At 44.7% G+C, this 22,809-nt stretch overlaps 1 protein-coding gene and 1 pseudogene across 2 annotated transcripts; one reads left to right on the forward strand and one right to left on the reverse strand.

Moving 5' to 3' along the window:
- Positions 1-22,194, reverse strand: part of LOC134565255 (glypican-3-like) — a 201,268-nt pseudogene extending 179,074 nt beyond the window's left edge.
- LOC134565254 (uncharacterized) lies at positions 98-5,198 on the forward strand. 2 transcript variants are annotated; one of them, XM_063424765.1, is made up of 2 exons: positions 98-603; positions 2,767-5,198. In XM_063424765.1, the coding sequence occupies exon 2, from the start codon at positions 2,843-2,845 to the stop codon at positions 4,886-4,888; it is 2,046 nt and encodes a 681-aa protein (XP_063280835.1). In that variant the 5' UTR covers positions 98-603; positions 2,767-2,842; the 3' UTR covers positions 4,889-5,198. The 2 variants fall into 2 exon arrangements, with proteins under 2 accessions (XP_063280835.1, XP_063280833.1); XM_063424763.1 differs by having other exon boundaries at positions 99-603; positions 2,763-5,198.
- Positions 22,195-22,809: the final 615 nt, after the last annotated feature.

The following is a 22,809-nucleotide window of genomic DNA, read 5'->3' on the forward strand; positions in this document are numbered from 1 at the left end:
CCATCTCTACCTTAAAAGACTTTAGGACTTTTAGCCTACATCTCCTCCATAAGGTGAGCAGGGAAGCCCTTGTTGGTGGAGGGTTAAAAAAATATAATTTCTAGATTGAGCAATGTGTAGGGGGAGGAAAGTAGAGAACGTACAACTGGAACTTGACGCAGCTAGCTGGGAACAAGCGTCAGCTTTGGTAAACAGCTCCATGCTATTGTTTTAACCAAACCAAGTGTGGATCAGGGTAGAAGCGTAGGTATGATTTAAGATAGTAACTCAGGAATAGGATAATCAGTATCTAGGGGTGGGGGTTAGTTAACATGTGTATAATTTAAACTATAAAAATCACGAATCGACTCTGTATGCTTTGGACATCAGATTTGGGTGTATTATCACCCCGGTGTCCCGCGCGCTGGAATAAAGAACCGCATATGATCGCCTCTGTGTGGTTATATGTTTTCCTACGCTAACATTTTTGGCGACCCAGGACGGGACCTTGTGGGCGCAGCCAGGACCCCGCGACCCGATCACGCTCCAGCCGGCACCGGGTGATTTCTCGGGGAGCCCATCGGAGCCGCGACCCTCGCCGCTCACAACGACCCCTGGTGAGAGGTAAGGTTCTTTATTCTCTGGTCTGGGGGCCTGCCATTAAGACGCAGCGAAAGCTACGCTTGGTTGGGCAAAAGGAATTCCTGGTGGTATTGCCTAGGCAGCCGTCCGTCAGACATCGTGAAAGCGTTGCAGGTTCGGCATCTGTGGTTTTATGTATCTGTAATATGGAGAAACTAAAAGGGTTAAAAGAGGTTTTGGGCAGCAATAATGCCTCTATACCAAGTTCTTCTCCGTTGGGTTGTTTGTTGGCACATTGGAAAGAGGGGAATTTCGGTCAGGAATTACGAAAAGATAAGTTGATTGAATATTGTAATGTTCACTGGCCAAAATACGCTTTGCCTGAAAATCAGAGGTGGCCGAAAAACGGGTCTTTTGATGTGAAGATTATTATGCAACTTAGATCGCTTTGTACACAAGATGGAAGGGTAGAACAATTACCATATATTGACTTATTTCTGTGCTTGCTTGAGAAACCGGTTTTGTGGCTTGACAAAATGAAAGCAATGAAGCTTGAGAATAATAAGTGTCTGGCTTGCGTCCAAAATAAGCATTGTATGGAACATGCAGTTTTAAGTGAAATTTTAAGGGGAAAAAGAGATGAACTGGAATCGGAATTATTGGTATCTCCCATGGCTCCCGGAACCACCACAGCCCCCTCAACACCAAGTTCTACCCCGCTCACCCTGACCCCACCTGATTCTCTTACACCCCCCTCGCTCGCGCCAGCACAATATGTTTCACCCCCACCTTTGTCTGCTAAAGGTAATTATCCTCCTCTGCCTGTGCCAGCCGCTCCTCCGCTTGCCCCTCCTCTGCCTGCTCAGAGAACCCCCCTTCTCCACATACACCTGCTCAAAGCTATCCTGCTCCCCCGCCCACACCCGCTGAAAGAAAATATACTGATCTTCAAGTAGACAGTGAGCAAGGAAGAACTCAGCTTGCCTTTATTTTTCTGGGTCAGGCACAGGAAGATATTAGGAAAAAGCTACAGAAACTGGAAGGTGAAGAGTTAAGAAACTTAGATAAACTCCTAGAGGTTGCCTGGAAAGTTTATAATAACAGGGACAGAGAAATTATCAAGAAACAGGGGCAAAGCCTTTTGGCAGTCTTACAGAGACAGGGGCGGGGACGTGGTAGAGGTGGTCGTGGCGTTAATAGAGGTGGCTTTGGCAGAGGTTCTGGTCATGGTAGATTAGGTCTGAATCAGTGTGCATATTGTCGGATGGAGGGACACTGGAAAAGGGAGTGTCCAAACCGGTTTAGCCAGAATGGTCAGCCTCAGTTAGACAGTATGTTTAATCAAAGTGGTGAGCATCAGCTGGATGGTGTAGCCAGGGTCATGGTTTTACATGAGAGGGAGCCAGGATCAAGAGAGCCCATAGTGACTTTGCATTTAGAAGGAAAAGACGTAGATTTTCTCACTGACACGGGGGCCACACATTCTGTACTAAATTATCTTGAGGGGCAAATCGCGAACAAGTCAGCAGCAGTCATTGGAGCCACAGGGAAGGAGGAGGTACGGCCATTCTTGCAACCCCTAGAATTGAGCTTTGAAGATAAGATCTTGACCCATGAATTCTTATACATGCCAGACTGCCCAACTCCGCTCTTAGGGCGCGATCTACTGGCAGCACTGGAGGCAGTGATTACTTTTGAGAATGGTGAACTCGTAATGAAAATTCCGGAGTCTAAGACAGGAAAGATTTTGATGATAAAAGAAAAACCAATTTCTAATATTCCTAAAGAAGTAGAAGATGCAGTAATTCCCTCTGTCTGGGAAACAGATGTACCTGGAAAATCTAAATTGGCACAACCGGTACATGTAGAGTTAAAAGAAGGAGCAAAGGCTGTACGAATCAAACAATACCCTATAAAACCAGAAGCACGACAGGGAATAGCAAAGACCATTGATAAATTTTTAAAATATCGAATTCTAGAGGAATGTATATCGGAATACAACACCCCAATTTTCCCAGTGAAGAAACCCAATGGTGAGTATAGACTTGTACAGGATTTAAGAGGTATAAATGAAATAACAAAAGACATCCATCCAGTGGTTGCCAATCCCTATACATTGTTAGCATCCGTAAAAGAGATATATAAATGGTTTACTGTAATTGACTTAAAAGATGCTTTCTTCTGTATACCCCTTGACCAAGAAAGTAGGAAACTATTTGCCTTTGAGTGGGAACATCCAGAAAGTGGAAGAAAAACTCAGCTCACCTGGAGTCGATTACCGATGGGGTACAAGGGGTCGCCCACTCTCTTTGGAAGTCAACTGGCAAAAGAACTGGAAATCTGGACCAGAGAAGGGCAAGTACCAAGAGACCAATATTTATTACTCCAGTATGTAGATGACATTTTGATTGCAACAGAGGAAGAAATGACCTGCATAAAGGTAACCACTGAGATCTTAAATTCACTAGGAATGGGAGGGTATAAGGTATCCAGAGAAAAAGCACAAATTGCCCAACAGACTGTGATTTACCTGGGATGTGAAATCTCACAAGGGCAGAGAAAACTGGGTACTAATCGTATTCAAGCTATCTGTGCTATTCCAGAGCCTCAGAATCTACACGAGCTGCGGATCTTCCTCGGAATGACAGGGTGGTGTCGCCTGTGGATCATGGACTATGGACTGATTGCAAAACCCTTGTACGAGGCTCAGAAGACGCAGCCGTTCACCTGGGGCAAACCACAGAAAGAGGCCTTCCAGAAGTTAAAGGAAGCACTGACAACTGCTCCTGCTTTGGGGTTACCTGATCTGTCTAAAGACTTTCAGCTGTACGTGCATGAAAGGCAGCGACTGGCACTGGGAGTCCTGACCCAACAACTGGGAAGCTGGAAAAGGCCGGTGGGTTACTTTTCCAAACAACTCGACAACGTAAGTGCCGGATGGCCTTCATGTCTGCGGGCAGTGGCAGCTACCGTGCTGCTGATACAGGAAGCCAGGAAGCTCACAATGGGAAGACACATAGATGTCTATGTGCCACACATGGTAACTACAGTCCTGGAACAAAAGGGGGGCCATTGGCTCTCTCCAAGCCGGATGATGAAGTTTCAGGTAACCCTGACTGAGCAGGATGATGTTGCACTAAAAACAACTAACCTCTTGAATCCAGCTCTATTTCTAGGTGCCACAGCTGAGGAAGGTCCATTAGAGCATGACTGTCTAGAAGTCATCGAGCACACTTATTCAGCAAGAACAGATCTGAAGGATGTCCCCCTGGAGCAACCAGAGTGGGAACTCTTTACAGATGGAAGCAGCTTCATGGAGAACGGAGCCAGATACGCGGGATATGCGGTAACTACAATTGATGTAGTAATAGAGGCAAAATCACTACCACCTAACACGCCTGCACAAAGGGCAGAACTAATCGCATTAACCAGAGCACTCGAGCTGAGTGAAGGGAAGACAGTGAATATTTGGACTGATTCCAAATATGCCTTTGGAGTAGTGCATGTACACGGAGCTTTATGGAAAGAAAGAGGACTGCTGTCCTCCCAAGGGACAAATATTAAACATCAAGATGCAGTCCTACAATTGATAGATGCAGTACAAAAACCTGAACAAGTAGCAATCATGCACTGCAAGGCACATCAATCAGGCAACTCCAAAATTTGTGAAGGAAATCGAAAAGCAGATTGGGCAGCCCGTCAGGTAGCGCGAGAGGTGCAGAAAACAATGGCGTTGATACCATCAAGACTTAATATCTCTCAATTTAATTTGCCTCCGAAGCCAAACTATACAGTCGAAGATGACAGACTAGCACAACTGCTGAAGGCACAGAAGAACGCAGAAGGGTGGTATGTAACCGCACAAGGGCAAATAGTGGTACCTCCTTTAGCAATGAGAGAAATTTTACAGGTAAAACATAATGAGTGTCACTGGGGTGCAGAGGCGTTGGTAAAGTGGTTAAGACAATACCTAATCTCAGTACGGATGCAAACAATGGCCAAGTTAGTAATGTCTAAATGTGAAATCTGTCTGAAAAACAATCCCGTAGCTAGACGACAGGCACAGTTAGGCAGAATTCGGATAGGAATAGAACCAGGAGACTATTGGCAAGTGGATTTTGCAGAACTGCCAAAAACTCGGGGATACAAATACCTGTTAGTAGGGGTTGACACGTTTTCTGGATGGCCAGAAGCCCTTCCCTGTCGCACAAACCAAGCAAAGAAAACAGTTAAGTGGTTATTACAGGAGATCATTCCCAGGTTTGGGGTGCCCCTAGGGATATCATCAGACAGAGGCCCACACTTCATAGCCACGGTGGTACAATAGGTAAGCAAGTTATTGGGATTATCTTGAGACCTCCACACACCATGGAGACCCCAGTCAAGTGGGCAAGTAGAAAGAATGAACCAGACACTGAAGAGGCAGATCAGTAAAATATGCCAGGAAGCCAAACTGCAGTGGCCACAGGCTTTGCCGATCGCATTGCTGAGGGTTCAGATAAAGCCTAGGAGTGGGATGTCAGTTAGTCCTTATGAAATATTGTATGGGAAACCATATGAATCTCCTAACCCCAATCCAAATGTTCATGTCACAGGAAAACAAGATGTGTATAATTATGTTCTGTCCCTCGGGAAAACTCTAGCTCGGCTTCGAAGTGTTCTCGTGTGGAACAGACCACTGGCCCTGGAGAATCCAGTCCACAATATCGAACCAGGAGATGAGGTATACATCAAAACCTGGAACGAAGAACCACTAAAAGAGAAGTGGACTGGTCCCCATCAGGTACTGCTAACCACCTTTACAGCAGTCAAAGTGGCTGGAGTGGAACCCTGGATACACTACACACGTGTGAAGAAGGTCCCTCGTGGAGTCCAGTCGTGGGCTGTAGAAACTTTTGGACCAACAAAGCTGAGGCTGAAACGTCTGTAACTGTTCAAATGGTATTGGTAACTGTGCTCATGCTCTTCCTGTGGGTAATGTTAATTTCATGGATACTAATGTCACCAGTAGGGATTGCTGTTACTTTGGGATATGGGATACAGAAGGGTCAACTAACAACTCTTCATTCTAGAATGAAGAGAGAGATACAGGCAAAAACACAAGTAATAGAAATTTCTAATGAAATTCGGGCTGAGAATGTAATGATTGGATTGGTCAGAGACTTTGCCAAAATGCATAATACCAGCAGAATAACGGCCTGTCTGCCAATACCAAAGGCAGCAGGGGACCCAGTAAGCTGGGGAATAATAACATCAAAATTACCTGAAATAGGAGTGAACAAAACAATTAACTGTAAACAAGTACCAGAGTCACGGGTGGTGGTCAGAGAATACTGGAAGATAACAGAGGATTCCTATATGCAACCCATGAGAAAGTCAGAGTGCATTCTTAGTAATGGCAAATTGGGACAAATCATAGAGTGGTGGGTTAAGGACCAAGACCTTGCAAAATGGCAATGTTGGTTTCTACGCTATCAAAAGATCAGGGACAACGCTACAGAAAGTGTTGTGGTGTGGAAATGTGAAGAGAAGGATTGGAAAGGACTGGAACCTTGGGACAGTGCATGGTCTGTGAGCATCCTCCAGAAATTCCAATATATGGAAAGCACACCCTGGTGCATTAAATGGAAAGGCTCTGAAAATGAGACAGATCCCACAGTGGCAAATACTGATACTAGCAGTCAGAAAGAGGCAAATAAGGTAAGTTGGTGGGTATGTAAGAAAATTTATGATTGCACCTCTGACAATCTAGAAATGAAACAGTGGTCACCATTGGCAATAGCCTTACGAATTGGTTGTGCCTGCAGGAAAATTAAACACAAACAAGGCAAAATAGATTCTAAGATTATAGTAGGATGTAGCAGGAGTACAATTCGAAGTCCAGGACCATTTGTATGGGCAATGAGTGATGGCACATGGACAACACACTTGCCTATGGACGGGGAGGTAAGAGAAATCACCCTGGGCCTTCCCACTTTATGTCCAATTTGGAAGAAATCCCCATTTAACAGGAGCAGTGAAGCCTTGCAAATAAAAGCAAAGCGAGACGTCTCAGAAGACAAGAACCCAGATGACACTTGGAAGGAACCCTCTAGTGGAGTAAAGATTGGGTGGGCCCTAGAATCCTTGTTTGGTCCCATTGCAAATTATCGAAATAGAGAAATGCTATATAGACTCACAGGTCAGGTAGACAGATTAGCAAGAATCACACGAGAGAGATTTAAGGAACTCAATGTGCAATTACAGGCCACCACCAAAATGACCCTGCAAAATCGTTTGGCTTTAGATATGTTACTTTTGAAAGAACACGGAGTGTGTAGATATTTAAAGGGACAAATCGACCATTGCTGCATCCACATCCCAAATGTAACTGCAGATGTAGAACATGACATCAGTCAGTTAAAACAAATAGAGCATGAGGCACAAAAGGAACAAAAGGATTTAGCTACTAGCTGGTTGGGTAAAATCTTTGAAAGATTAGGATGGAATGTGAGTTCATGGATAAAGTCTATCCTTGAAAATCTGATAATTTTACTGATTATATTTTTAGTAATTTGGTTAGTTTACAGAATCCTGAAGAGAGAGATACAGAAAAAGGCATCTTGGAACAGGACCATAATGAAGGCATTGGCACGGAACCCAGCACCTTCAATCCGCAACAACATCCCGGACAAAGCCTATGACAACAGAGGATTTGAAGATGAACATCCAGTATGAACTCTGAAGCCTAATGGACTGTATTAAGTGAAAGCATTTACACTTAGTATATTAGAGTGAAAATACTTTCAAAGGGGGGAATGTTGGTGGAGGGTTAAAAAAATATAATTTCTAGATTGAGCAATGTGTAGGGGGAGGAAAGTAGAGAACGTACAACTGGAACTTGACGCAGCTAGCTGGGAACAAGCGTCAGCTTCGGTAAACAGCTCCATGCTATTGTTTTAACCAAACCAAGTGTGGATCAGGGTAGAAGCGTAGGTATGATTTAAGATAGTAACTCAGGAATAGGATAATCAGTATCTAGGGGTGGGGGTTAGTTAACATGTGTATAATTTAAACTATAAAAATCACGAATCGACTCTGTATGCTTTGGACATCAGATTTGGGTGTATTATCACCCCGGTGTCCCGCGCGCTGGAATAAAGAACCGCATATGATCGCCTCTGTGTGGTTATATGTTTTCCTACGCTAACACCCTCACAGTCACTGCACAGTTATTCCTTTAATTATAGCCCTCCTCATCAGGAGGCTTCCAAAATATCCATACCCCACTATAGAAGGACAACGTACCTACACACACACCAGTTTGCACCTTAAAGCATTAGAAGGGGAGGCCATCAGTGCAAACTAAAGTCTTTTTCTTTGGCCAGCTTGCTCTACCAGCCCATATCTCACTCTCCAGGTTACTATTCATAAAATGCTAAAATTAATGAACAGCCTTTCAGTTCACAGATCACTGACACCCCACGATGTAACTGCTCTCAACTCTGTCAGTCTGGAAACACACATCCTGGCTCAATTTGCATGAAAATTATTCATGTTCAATAATTAAAGGGAATGTTTAGTTTTTAAAGCCATAAGAGTTATTCCCCTCATTTGTTAAGGCTGGAATGCAGCTGAGCATGGCCTGACACATCTCCACAGGAGTTCAGTATCAACACTGTCACAAGCAATGTTGAGCCTTGCTGCTCACCCTGCATAACCTCTTGCATTACTTAAGAGCTTTTAAGACCATCACATTGATGCCTTAGGTTTTAGCTTTCATATTTTCAGATTCTGTGCTATCTAGAGATGTAGTCCTGAGCCTCATATTAAGTGCCAGCAAGTTCTCTTCACAGAGTAAATAGACAAAACAAATTCTTTTCCTACTGGGGACCAACTTTTGGCCCAACGACATAAACAACGGTGGACTGAGAGGAGGAACAAGAAGGATGGAACCTCACAACCTCAAGCTGTAATTGGACAATTAAACCCCAATATGCAAATGGACCAAAACTTATAAAAATGTAATATCTTGTGACCAGGCTGCCATTTTTTTTCATGTGGCCATTCTTAGTCCACCCAGGGTGCAACCTTGGTCAGGTTCCTGTTCTGCCCAAGGTGGATCCTGGAGGCCTTTCAATAAATACCTACTTTATTTTCTAGCTCTGTCTAGTCTCTGTTTCAGGTCAGCCTTCAAAGGCATCGACATCTCCAGGACTTCCAGCTCTTTCTGGGTGCACCCTATTCAGGGATGCCTGGAAGAAAAGGGTGCTGTTGCTGCATCCCACCCCAGCATGCAGAAAGATGTGGTGTAAGCAGTGATCAGAGCTAATCAGAAATGACTGATATACTTCTGCAAACAGTGTGTCCATCCCATCTGGTGCCTACACACCTCCCAGGCATTCTGCTGAAGCATTTTGTCCACAGCTCCAGACACTCACACCAGGACTGTCCTGGCAAGCCAAGAACAACCATCTGTGTTCCCAGGTGACAGCAATCCTTTCTTCCTCACAACACGGACCAAGGGATACAGCGGTGCTAGGACACAGGACCCCTCCCTTCCTGCCTCCCTCACCATGACAGCCGGCATCCCACTCCTCACTCCCAGATAGAGGATGGCAAAGCTCTCCAGGCAAGACAACAGCAAGTGTGACACACTGGGCTCTGCAAGCAGAGCAGTTGCACTATTGCACTATATCAAATGCTGGTTGCTATGGGCCTGATATTTCTGAAGCCTGAGAATTGCTAGTTTTTCCAAGGGAAACTTTTCAACAGTTTTTCCTTTCCCAAACAACTTGGTGTAAATAATTATTCTTCCCATAACATTTCTAAGTAAACAATATTCCTTTCCCATAACAACCTTTCTCCCAGGTGTTGTTTGTGTGATTTAACCAATGGAGAGGTGTCCATCCTATGGACCAATAATGTGCCTTTTTAGTGCAGCATGTTATAAAAAGGCTGAATGAATTGTAAATAAAGCCTTCTGATTCTCTTCTGCCTTCTGGAGGCAAGCATTTTTATTTCGTGTCCAATAGTGACAGGTTGCACTATTATTAAAAGTTTAAAACAACAACAACAAAAAAGTCTCTTTAAAGAGGACACATGGATTACAAAACTTTTTCCCCTCTTCTTTATTCTCAAGAATAGCAGAATAGCTTTTGCATCAAAAAGCACAAAGAAGTTTTTGGACCAGTAGTTTTTTTGACAACAGTGGAGACGGTGCCAGGATTTTCATGCTGTGCCTCACCATTCACCTTTACCCTCTTCTCTGTTAGTTCCCTTTAGAAAAAGTCATCACTCTTTTGTTTTCTTCCTCCTCTGTGCTTTGCCAGTTATCATCAGAGCCAAAAGACTCTTAACTGATTGGAAAAATATTCCAAGCTCCTATGCAAACCTCCTACAGCAAGAAGGGCTTCAGAAAGGAATGGAGAACAGTGGCCTATCAGAGGAGCATGCACACACAGTCCCACTGCCTTAAAGGTCATGACACACACATAATTTTTATTGTAATAACTGGCTGAGAAAGTCTATTTTATGTGCCTTGGAGCTTTTGCATATATCCATTAGAAAGCGCAACAGGCATTATAAAAGCATGTGGAGACTCCTGCTGCCCTATTAATAGATGCAAGAAATAATAAAACTTTGTAAAAAATAAGTTTTACACATCCAAAATCTCTCCCACCCAGCTCCCAGAGTAATTGCTTATTCTGAAATATTCCTCAGAAAGCGCTGGCTGCAGGAATTCTAAATCCCCAGCTGCCAGCAGCTGCAACTACCCTCAGCCAGGCTCCAAGCTCTTCAAAGGGGAGGAAACTTTGTGGGTCAGTCCCCTGTGCTCCTACGAGGGAACCTCACAGGGACTCGGGGGGATGCTGCAATACAGACGTGACACAGGCTTCTGATCCCCCATAAAATCCCACAGCCTGGATTTGCTGCTGGTAAAATCTGCCCCACTCATAACACAACATTATTGAAACTCATTGCTGTAGGACAATTCAATCTTTTCTCTCTTCTATTTTTTATTTCAAGGATATTTTCAAAAGTTGCCATTTAAGGCAGCTGTTTTGCAGGTCTGGCTGAAGCAGTGTGAATACAAAGCAAAGCATCAGACTTACTCCCAACTTCAGCAGGCAAAAACACTGCACAGCTTAGCAGGGCTCACATTTTTCAATCTCCATCACTACAGAGTACACACACAGATGCACACACAGCAGAGTATAAGATGTTCCTTTAAACACATTATCAACAAAAGAAAGGCTCAGGATAATCTCCATCCTTTATTGGATGTGGGGAGAAACACAGTGACAAAGGATGAAGAAAAGGCCGATGTACTTAATGCATTCTTGGCCTCAGTCTTTAGTAAAACCAGTTTTTCTCCAGGTACCCAGCACCCTGAGCTGGAAGACAGGGATGGGGAGTAGAACAAAGTCCCCATAATCCAGGAGAAAATGCTCAGGGCTCTACTACACCACGTAGATACACACAAATGGGGCTGGATGGGATCCATCCAAGGGTACTGAGGGAGCAGGCAGAAGTACTCACGAGGCCACTGTCCATCATTTACCGGTAGTCCTGGTTACCCAGGGAGGTCCCAAGTGACTGGAGGCTGGCAAATGTGACAGTACCTGGGAGGGTGAGATCATCTTGAGTGCCATCACATGGCAAATACAAGACAACCAGGGCATCAGGCCCAGCCCCACATGGGTTAATAGTCCTGCTTGACCAATCTCATCTCCTTCTATGATAAGGTGAGCAACTTGGTGGATCAAAGAAAGGTTGGGGATGTTGTTTACCAGGACTTTATAAAAGACTTTGGCATAGTTTCCCACAGCATTTCTCTTGGAGAAACTGTCTGCTTGTGGCTTAGACACCTGTCCAGGAAAGAGAAACCAAGGGAACATTTGCAGGATGAGAGCCAGAGCATCATCACCAACCAAGCATTGGTGCCCTGGTACTGTACATCTGTTGACTGCCTCAGTCAGGGGCACTTTATCAGGAGTCCCAAAGGATGAATGAAACAGCTGAACCTACTCTAGACCACAGATATCAGTCTCTAGTTGAAAAGAACAGGCTATTACTTATTTTTCAGGCTGGACTCTTGCTGAAGTACCTGGAGAGGAATTGCTGTCTGATTCCAGCAGCCACAAGGGAAGGACTAAGCTCTTTTCAAAGTGCAAAAATTCCCCAGAACACATCCCAGGGAGAGCTGTGTGGCCGCTGCAAACCGGCAATTAGAGAAAATAAATCGCAAAAGAGCATAACAGTGCCCTGAGTGGGGATTACTGGCAGGAGAAGGAAATTGCTGTGTTCTTAGTCCAGATAATAAGAGTCTGCTGCTTAGTAAAAATGCCAACTTTCCTGAGAAAGTGCATTGGCTCCTAAGCTGCAGCAAACTTCAAAGGGGTTGGCTTCGGGGCCAGAGCAGCTCCAGATTAACCTACTGGCTGCCCCAGGCTGCAGGAGGCTCCAGCCCAGTCTGCCACTTGATGGGTTTATTTAGGAGATAATGTGATGCAGTTGCCCTAGCCACAAGGAGCCAGTACAAGTGACCCCAGTAAGCCATTCCCATACGGCATTGGAGAGGAGAGGAGAGGAGAGGAGAGGAGAGGAGAGGAGAGGAGAGGAGAGGAGAGGAGAGGAGAGGAGAGGAGAGGAGAGGAGAGGAGAGGAGAGGAGAGGAGAGGAGAGGAGAGGAGAGGAGAGGAGAGGAGAGGAGAGGAGAGGAGAGGAGAGGAGAGGAGAGGGCCAAAACCTGATGGCAGCTGCAGAGCTGGGGCAGCTACAGACATGTACTTCAAATTCCAAGCTCAGCAAATGCTGCTTCACAAGCAGCTGAAGGTGTTTGGAAAGGTGAAACAAGGTCTGCCCTCCTTCTGCCTCCCATGCCAGCTCACCAAAGACCAGCACCACAGGAACCACGTGGAGCCACCTCCACACACCACTGTGACCACTGAGAGGAGGGACAGCAGGGTCTCCTGTGGCAGTCAGGCACCAGGATGTGCCATAGGCTTCACGCTGCCCCTCCAGTAATGTGCTGCTCTGGTTCTGCTGTAAAGACAAGATTTCAACAGGGACAGTTGCCTTTCTCTGGGTGTCACACTGTCTTGGGTTACAGCACAGCAATCAAGTCCTCTTTAGCAAAGGCTCAGCAAAGGTGATGGGGCTGCACAGCAAAACCTGCTGCACCAGCAGCTCATCATCCATGGGGACCGGGGAAGGGAGCAAAGATAGGTGGAAGTGCTGGACTGTGTGATCCGTGCACCCCCTCAGCACACACTGAGCATTAGAAGGCATTAGAACTGCACCTAAAACATTGATTTTCCTGCTTCTTGACATCTAGACACATAGATCCTGCAACCGTAAACTCTCTCTGAGCAGGGAAGCTCCTACCATGGCTATTCCCACTTATTCTTGGGAGCTGAGCTCCCAAGTCCCATTTTCACTTTTGCGAAGGATTGTTTGCTTAAAAGCTTGCCTCCCCACACACAATCTTATCTCAACCACCAAGATATCTCTTCACAGTGGAGGAACTACAACCTTTGTTATTCCACTACCAAGAGTCAGTAACAGCAAGTCTCAGGGTTTTTTGAGGGAAGAAAACCAGGCAAGTAATTCTAGACAAGGTCATGGTATCACCACCATTTCCCTATGCCCTCAGAAAACTCCAGGGCCATTTCCTCCAGGAGTGTGTGGCAGAGTGGTGAATCCTCATGCATTATCCCAAACTTTAAAATGAACAGAAAACTGATTTCCATGCAGAAGAAACCTCCCTTGAGGTCAACACAGATCACTGGCAGTCAGCTGAATTTCCCTCCACAGATGATGATGCATTTTATGATTTCCTGCACCTTCCCCAGGATGCTGCTGCTTGGGATCACTACGGGCTGCAAATGTGGCACACAGTGATTTCCTGTCCTGTACACGGGACCATTTTCAAATCTGACCAGATCCACAAAATGCACTTTAAATGTCTTTTAAGCATGGATGTGCTTCTCCTGCCACAATGAATCTAATCTATGATGCAACTGCTCCAGGGCAGCAAGTGACCCAGCTCCTGAAGCTCAGTGGTTTTGCTGAAGTCCCTCTTTTAGGCTTTGATGGCTCTCTTCATGTCCCTGAGTTTGCTCCCCAGGCCTGTCCCTGGAGGGTCTCTGCTCACAGGGCCTGACACCAAACTCTCTGCACAAGGCACAGCAATAACTTCAGGGGTCAGAGAGCCTCTGGTCTGGTCAGATTTCATATGCCTTGGCTCCACCTGATCTCTGGCACTTCCCTGCTGATGGCAAAACCTCTCCCTTCGCATCTCAGGACACAAATAACAAATCATCTGGAGAGAGCTCAGCACGGGAATCTCTCAGCCCGGAAAAATTTTCACCCTGAGACAAAAGCATGGGTGTCCAGGCAGGACATTGGAAAATCAATCAGTTCATTAATCTGTTCCCAATGCAATCACTGCATTTCCTGCAGGCCCAAGGTTCCCAAACCTTTAAAAATCCCTTACATCTAAAAGTCAAAACTGCTCAGCCCCTCAAAAACACTACCAATGTTCATGGACTGGAATTCAAATGTTCATCAAGCAAATGCTAAAAGTTTGGGTGTTTGTAAGCTCAACCAAGTATTTTTTGACCTGACTCTTGCTGTGACACTGCTCAGAAGTAGCAAAAGAAGCCACAGGAATCCTTACGTGAGTGAACTCTAAAAAGAGGAAATGCTTCTTTAATATCTCCAATGAATCAGACAGCTTCAGCCCCATCACAAGAGCCTGTGTTCCCAAAACAAAACAGAGCTCACCAAGAGAGGAACAACTGTTTGTTATAATGGCCTGGCTGCCACAGGCACTACTGGTGAGATGAACCCCAAGTCATTTTTCAAACAGCAGGTAATATTTATTTACCAACTTGCAAAAGGTTTGCAATATATTGAGCAGAAAGGAAACAAAACCAAAGAGAACTTCCCCTGGAAGCAATGAGAGCAGCCTCCAGATTTGTTCTGTTATGATTTACACTACACTGCAAGTTTTAACATTATCTGGAGACAAAAGCTCTTCTAAGCGCTATAATTACTTTTGTCTATGGCATAACTAAACCCATCAGATGGTGTCACTGCTGCTCTTACAGGGTTTGTTTCACTGAGCACATTTGGGTTTAAAGCTTAGGAAATGCTTTTTTTTCCCCAACTATGACACAGTCTTTTGGATTACTTTTACAATATTGTCACCATAAAAAATAGTCTGAAGCTCCCAAGCTTATGAGATTAGCTTCAAAGCATTAGTAATAAAAAGTAGAGCAATTCCATTATTCTCTCTTCTTAATTTTAAGCCATCAATGTTTGCACTTTCTACCTTTGTTCCATCAGCACCAGTCCAAGAGAGCAAAGATCCAGTCTTTAAATGAGACAGGGCTCCTTCCAGCTCCATGCCCACTGTCTTCACTCCCACAGGAGCCAAGTTACAAGTTTCCAAGACAGTGTTGCTCACCAGCCAATGCCAAATCCTTTTGCCTTTGTCAGAAAAGCATCTTCTCCTTATTATCTGTTTCTAACTGTCTTGGTTTGAAGGGAAGTGAGTTTTTCAGGAAGCTGAGGTCAAACAAATCAGGGGTCAGATTTGAATGTTGGCACCTAGAGTGGCCACTGAGGGGTTGGACATGCCTCTGAGGACACAAGGGGTTAAAAGCAAGGACTCCCAGAGGGACTTCCTCATTCTGGCTCTGCTTTCAGGAGAGGAGCATCTTTTTCCTCCTCCCCTGCCCAGCTGACCAGGCTGGGTGGGGGAGGAGGGCCAGGTGGCCAGGCTGAGGTAGGCCCAGGCCCTGGGGGGGGGGGAAGAGAGAGAATGGGACTGGAGCTGGGCCAGCCCCATCCAGGATGGAGGGGTGGAAAACTTTTGGAGGTGCCTTCCGTCCCCCCGTCCCGTCTCCGCCCTCCCCCCCAGGCAGAAGGTGCCGAGCTGCTGTGTATGGGAGTTGCCGGAGCCTGTGAGTGCCTGAGCCCATGGCCTTGTCGGGAGCCAGAAGCTTTTAACCCTTTCTGAGGCAGAAGAAAACTGTTCCCAGACACTGATTCTCATGGCTGGTGGTTTCAGAAGAGAGCGAGACAGCCTGGGACCGAGATGATAAAGGACAATGAAAAGAACTCCTCGATGGCTAGAGGTGAAGAGGAGTGGCTTTTGGGCTGGACTTTTCTTGCGTAATGTTAGCCATAGACGGACCCTGGACTCTCCTGAGCATAAATAAGACTGTATTTGGGTGGATGCTTTTTGGCTCAAAACTAAAGACTTTGTGGCCTCGTTCTTGGAACCCTCAGCCCCAGGGGTAAATGTGGGGGGGACTGCTTGTCCCAATATGAGAAGATGGCTGGGTTTTGGTACTTGTCCAAACATCCTTAAAAGAGCCCTATATGCGGTTTTGGTCCATGGACGGTGGTGAGAGCACTGGATGTCACAGTGGACACGGAAAGAACCACATGAGGACACGCTGGTGAGCGAAGCAGGAAAAAGGGGCGAGTTTATTTACAAAACTCAGTTTTATACATTTCCTATGGTGCTCGTGGATTGGAGGATGGAATTCCACCTCTCAATCCACATTGGTCAAGCTAACTGTCAATTACTTTTCTCCTCCCACGTAGAAATATGTAAACAATGAAAGACAGTTAGCAAAACATGGCCAGTGTTTATAGTAGAAAGTGTGATAAGGTGAAATTTCTGACTCCAATATGAAGAACATTACAGAAGGCTTAAAAAAGTCTTCAAAACCAGAGTGACAACTGGACATGGAAAGGAGGGTGTCACCCCGGCAAACTTCTCTGGGTGGTGCCATGGGTGTTGCCATGAATTTTCCTGGTTTGCTGAGCGTTCATATTAAAGGAGAAACGTGCAGTTTCTCACGCTGGTGAATTGTAAACACAGGACCATGTTTTGTAAATATTGGCAATGTTATGAATACTTTCTCCAAGACAAGGGGAGGTTGAATGACAGCCTCCTGGACCAATGTGACAGGAGAGGTGGCGATACCCTTCTCCAATCCATGGTCACCTTGACACAGATATATAATGGAAAAATAAACTAAGGGCAGGGTCTTTCTGCCCTGCTGCTGTTGTTGCACCCAGATCTGCGTCCCCAGTCTGTTTTCCTGGTTGGGCCTCCACGGTGATAATGGGTGACATGGAAACACGGGAGGGTGGACCTGTGTTTCCTGTGGAGGGTCTGTGGTGCGAGAGAGACTCCTCTCTCCCTGGATGAATTGAAGATTGGTTTTTTAAGGGATGATGACTTTGGTGGAGAACCCAGGGTTGTGGAAGGTTTAAGCAAGTAAGATGAGGGTAATGTGCAAATGTTAACTGTTGAGCATGTAAGGGATGGAAATTGGGGGGAGGAGGAGAAGAAATGTTCTGGGAGGTTTTCATTTCTGTTTCTGGGTGTTTGGGTTTTCTTTTCTATTGTCTGTTGTTATGTAGTTTAATAAAGTTGTCTTTCTATTTCAAGTTTTGGGCCTGCTCTGCTCTGTTCTTGACCACATCTCACAGTAGCTCATTAGGAAAAACATACACTCATGGGTGCACTGGCATCTGGCCAGCGCCAACCCATGACACTAACAAAATGCCAATCTCCAAAGCCATTTATTTTTAATTGTTTAGCTTATATGGTGCCCTGGCAGTTTGAAATACACTCCCTGAAGTTTCTAATAAAAGTACTATATGATCCATCTCATTATACCCACTCAAATTGCCCTGAAAATACGTTCCTATTCCAGTCCAGGTAACAGTCCAACTGTTACACAATTAGTCACACTGTGCTTCTCCCATTTAATATTTATATCCTGCACACAAAATCTTTGTTAATGCAGACAGCAGAGCTCACCAACACAAGCTGCTACCAGCCCAGAAGCAAAGAAACAAGAAATGCTGGTGCTCACAGCTCCCCATTTCCAACCAGCCCCTACCTGGAGAGAGCTCAGTGCAGTGCTCTGTACCCCACACTGGCATCCACAAGTCATGACAGCAAGAGGCAGGGTCAGGGGTGCTGGAATGAACAACAGACAAGGAATATTTTTTGAGGGGCACCAGGATGCCTTGAGAGATCCCTAGAGATCCTTGGGAGTACCCAAGTCAACACAGGAAACTTATGCTTCAAGTGAAAGTTAAAAAAAAAATAAATCTCGCAGCAAACACCTCACAAGAATGACTGCAGTAAAATCTTTTCTGGGGCTTCATGACTGAACACATGGCTTTGGTGTTTTTGATTAAATATTGGTTGCACATCCATTGTATAATTTGTTTTCCCAAGCATCAAGAAAGATAACACTTTATGCCATGACAGATGTACGAATGCCTAACAGATTCCTGAAAATTTAATAAAGACAAAATTATAAATGCAAACAGTTGAGGCTGGTGCAAGTGGTGGGTGAACATGATTCTTTATCAAAATCAAAGGGCAAGAGGAATAAGGGCCTGGAGAAGCACACTGAAATCAAGCCCTGGGAACACAAGCTGGAAAAGTTGAGAAAGAGGATGCAAGAGGCTTCTGCAGCTAAAAGGTTGCTCTGGTAGAGGTAAAGGTTGTCCTGTAACCTGTCAGATGAGAGAAAAATAAACTTCGCTCCACGCCCCCCATGCCTCCATCCTGATGCTGAAACCCACATAAGGCCTGGGGTTCAAGTTCACCTTCCCCATTTTTTTATCCCAAATACTTATTTTCTTTGCTCCTAGTATCTCTTACCTCTTCAATTTGCTGCAGAGACAACAGACTGTCTACAACTCTTATTTCAAGCCAAGTTCTCAGCCAGGGAGCACAGCCTAGTGCAGCAGGAATAGCTACAAAAACCTTGGGAAAAAGACCTCTCTGCCCTGGGTAACTGAGCAGATATCACAGACCCAAACATTTTACCACTGCAAAAACACATCTAGAATTGTTTTGTTTTTATTAAAAAAAAAAAAAAAACCAAAAAAAAACCCAAACAAAAAACCCAAACAAAAACCAAACAAAAACCCCAACAAAACAAAACAAACAAACAAAACAACAACCAAAAAACCCCAATAAAACCCCGTTATTTGGTCACCCACATAGCCTTATTTTACTAATTCGAGGCTGCAACATCCAACTAATAGGGTTATCAAGATATCAAAATAGCAGCATACCTCTTCAAAGATGAATGACAAGCCACACATCAAGCAGAGGGCAAGTGATTTCATGCACACTCACACTAATTTACAAGCCAAGCATTTCTAAAGACCAGTACACCAGTTTGCATAGCTCTTTCATTTATTTTAAACTAAAAGTTATAAGCAACTTCTGAAAAAATGCAAGCCTAACAAATTCCTTTATTCATCAGAATAAATGAAGATAAAGTAAGCCACCAGGTTAAGTTGAGCTTGTATTAAAAAAGTTGAAAAAAATTCTTTGGAAGTGCATTGGTCTCAGTAACTTTAGAGCAAGGCAGATCTGAGATGGGCTTTCCAGGCTCCCTTTCATTCCAGAGGGCTTTTATCAGCCTGTTAAGTCTCCAACAATGGAGACCAGACTATTTATTTAAGCAGCAAATTCCTTCCTTAATAATCTCTCCTGGCCAAATTCTCTTTAAAGTTACCTCAACTGTCTGATGAAAAGCAAATGGCAGAAGATCAGTTCTTGATCCGATAGTAACACTTAGGATTTGCACTTATTTCAGGGTACCTGTTGACCATTCTTTAGTCACTCCAGCCCCTTTATTTGTTATCCGTTTCCTACCTGTGCCGGCAAAACTTGGGAAAGCCATTTACTCAGTGACATATAGCAACCAACATCGCTATAATTCTTCCCCCTAAGGAGTGACTGTTTCCAAGACATGGAACAATGTCCAGATTCTCAAAAGTAATTCAGTGATTTTCAAGCTGGTTTTGTCTCAAGACACCTCAGAGAAAGACAGAGGTTTCCAACATGGTGATAAGACCATGGATCACCTCAGGAGTACACTTGCAACAAACCACTGCAATGCTCCCTGGCAGCACCTGACCCAGTGAGCATATGCAGAATATTTTAGCAGCATCTTGCTCGACAGGGAGAAGGGTACCCAACCCCCTCCTGTCTGAAACAATACGGGGGCTGACTCAGGACACCACAGCCACAGCAGCACCTCTGTAACAGGACAAAGGGCATGCCAGGCATACAAACTCCAGGCATTGAGACACTAATTTTGAAGATTTGAGGAAAGCTAAGGTTATAGTTAACAATAGATGTTGCTGATTTAGCTGAAATGAATAGATAAGTGTAGTCGTGCATTTCTGTACCCGAGCAGGTGTTTCTATATAAGGAAGTTAAACTGGAATTTTCTATAGCCTGCTCGTTGCAATTGGCTCAGTACCAGCACAGACACAGTGATAGGGCTTTGGAAGTGCACCTCAAAGCCTAGTGTCCATCTCATTGGGCAAAGAGCCAAATAAGCCCACCTAGACCATCGAGTATTAAAGAGCCAGCTCAAGGGGTGCACGAGGCTTTTTGGGAATGCCTTAGCCTGTGTAACTGTGCTTGGTACACTGTGCTCAGCTTATCTCTTTGCATTTTGTAATGTTTATTATTTTTGCTGTTATTAAAACTTTTATTTTACAAAGCATATCCTGGGAAGCCATCTTGCTATTTTATTAAGCCATTACTCCGCTGGCTGGACCCTCGGAGGTATTGAAAGAAATCTCGATAAACAAGGACTCGGCATCTACTGTTTGCAGTGGAATGATGAACTGGGACAGCACCTACTCCTTCAGATGTCTGCAGCAGCGTGGAAAACTCTGATCGGACTCTGCAATCCTGCTGATTACTTTAATAATGAGCTGATCATTTTAATAAAGAGCTGAATATTAATAAAGGCATATGCCCTGTTCTTTTCAGCAGACAAGAAAAGTAAAACCTCACAGTGTATAAGTTTTCAAACTTAACAATTTTATTGCCAATCACATTGTTCTTAGGGCTTTAATCATGATTTTGTAATGCCTTGATGTTTTGGGAACTGAAAACCACATGCTTCCACTCAAGTGAGACAGAAAAACATTTTGCAAATTCATCTTTCCTATAAGTCACTCATGTTCCATCCTCATCTTCTCCATTAAAACAAAAAAATACCCAAATCTCCCAAAGACTGACTAGCTTAAGATATGGTGCCATAAAACCCCTGAGCATTTTTACTCCTTCTCTTTCCAGGGCATCAGTGTAACCCTACCCTGATTTGAGAGAGTCACAGCCTTTACATTTATATATTAACAAAGCCAACCAGTTTTAAAACATGGGCATCTTACCCTTCCCCATTTCCCAGGCTGACATGCCATTTATCGCCAGACCCAACGAGCAGTATATAAGCACAAGATGCCGTTCCAAACAGCCACAAACCACAAATGATTCCTCCCAGATGCAGCACTGGAAATTCAGATATGTTTTTCCCACAGGCTGAGCAGCACCAGAGCCGGGACCTTGCAGGGGCTGGGGCTCCCACCCTCCCCATCACTGGGGTGTGATGGCACCTCCAGAGCCAACCACATTCCAGTGTTCGCCTCCAGAGCTGGGAAAGGAAAATTAGGGAGAAAAAGCTAATTTCCTTTGATCTTGAATGAATTATTAGCTACAGTTTCTGTCCTAAAACAAAGCATTTCTGTTGGCTTAATCAGCATGAAAGCAATGCAAACTGAACAAGAAAAAAAGTTAGCAAGTGGCAGGTTCGTGTTTAGCAATGCCAGTACATAAAGGAGGGGGGAAATAAATAAGAAAAAGAGTATTACAGGAAATGTTGAGGGCTTGTATCTGAGCTTTGCCAGTGTCACGATCCGAAGGACGGTCGTGATGGTTCGTTTTGATTTCAAAGTGCAAAAAGAGGCAATGAGAACTCAGTTCAAGTAGAATCAATGTATCTTTATTGATAACCACAATATGCAGTAGAAGAGAAGGGGAAGAAAGAGAGAGAGAGAGAAAAGAGGAAAGTGGGGGGGGGTATAGCTACCAACAGCAGACGTGAGTCCTCGTGATGCTGGAGCCAATAGACCACCTTCGCAGTCCTTGTGGCGTGCACCAATAGATCCGTCTTCTCCATCAGGGAGATCTCAGAGGCTCTCTTTTTCGGGGAGCTTATGTAGTTCTTTTTTCAAGGCGAGGGGCAGCAGGCCAGGAAGGAGGGGAGACCTTGTTAGTGTTTCAGGTTTTCTTGCACAATGTAGGAGCAGGGCAGGCTGGACTTTGCAGCAGGTACAGCACAGTCAGTCAGAGCAAACACAGCCTCTGCAAACACGGCCCAGGTACCGTGACAGTGTCCATTGTTTCTGCACAGGTCTTTGAGGAGGGCATCTTGGTCCAGTGAGTGCACCTGCAGGGAGAAACCTGAGTCCCACCTCAATCAGGCCAGAACTCTCGTGTTGTAGTTTAGGGTTCTTGGGGTCTCAGCCTCTGATAATCGTGAGACAGATGAGGGATCTTCGGACTGACTCTTACAGCCATTCTCACTTAACAAACAGAACATCATTTTGATTCCTCACTGTTTTTCGTGAAAGGGGACTGGTAGTCCCCACAGCTGGTTTCTCAGCACATGCATCTCAAAGTTTTTCTCTCTATCAAGAAAGTGGACAGCAACATCAACTAGATGGTAGAAAAAAAAAAAAAGTAATGAAGCAGAAGCTAAATTTCTTCTTGTCCTTCACATTCCTGTGTGAGCCCACTCCTGCATCAGTCCACTCTTCTTCCAGCCCAAGCCTGAAGTCTTAAAACCCTGCCTGCAGAGAGAATTAGGCTGGATTTATTGCAAACACCTCCTCTGGACACTTGTAAAGCAATCTGAAAGCACCTAATGGATTAAGGATTTAGCTAAATTGGTGAAACACAATAAAGAGATTAAGAACATAGTCAATCACAAGCAATTGAATTAGCACATCCTTTAAAAACTACAGCCATCAGCAAGGTCAAGAAGTAACTACCAAGCAGGGGAAAAGTAGAGCAGAAATGCAGGGTAGAGAATGGGGTTTCCTCCAGCAGATTGAGGGGAAAGTCTCTAGGTGCTGCACAGGGCAGCCAACACTGCAGGGACACAGCTTTCCATTTCTGACAGGAAACCCTTGGCACGAGGAAGCAGTTGGTCCAAGCTCACCTGTAGAAATGAAAGCTCACATTACTACTGGCCATTTAACTTTGGAAAGTGTATTCAAAGAGAATGAACAAGTTTAAAATAGCACATTGTTGGATGCAGACCCATTCCCATGGGTGACCATCTACATGGATACCTTCAGGATCCAGCCAAGACCTTATAGGATCATCTCACAGCCTCATCT

This window comes from Prinia subflava, assembly GCF_021018805.1.
Source record: "Prinia subflava isolate CZ2003 ecotype Zambia chromosome W unlocalized genomic scaffold, Cam_Psub_1.2 scaffold_43_NEW, whole genome shotgun sequence".
Taxonomy (NCBI): Eukaryota; Metazoa; Chordata; class Aves; order Passeriformes; family Cisticolidae; genus Prinia; species Prinia subflava.

Bases quoted from the DNA above. Each gene is read 5' to 3' on its own strand.
- LOC134565254 (XM_063424765.1), top strand. From the start codon at position 2,843: ATGGGGTACAAGGGGTCGCCCACTCTCTTTGGAAGTCAACTGGCAAAA.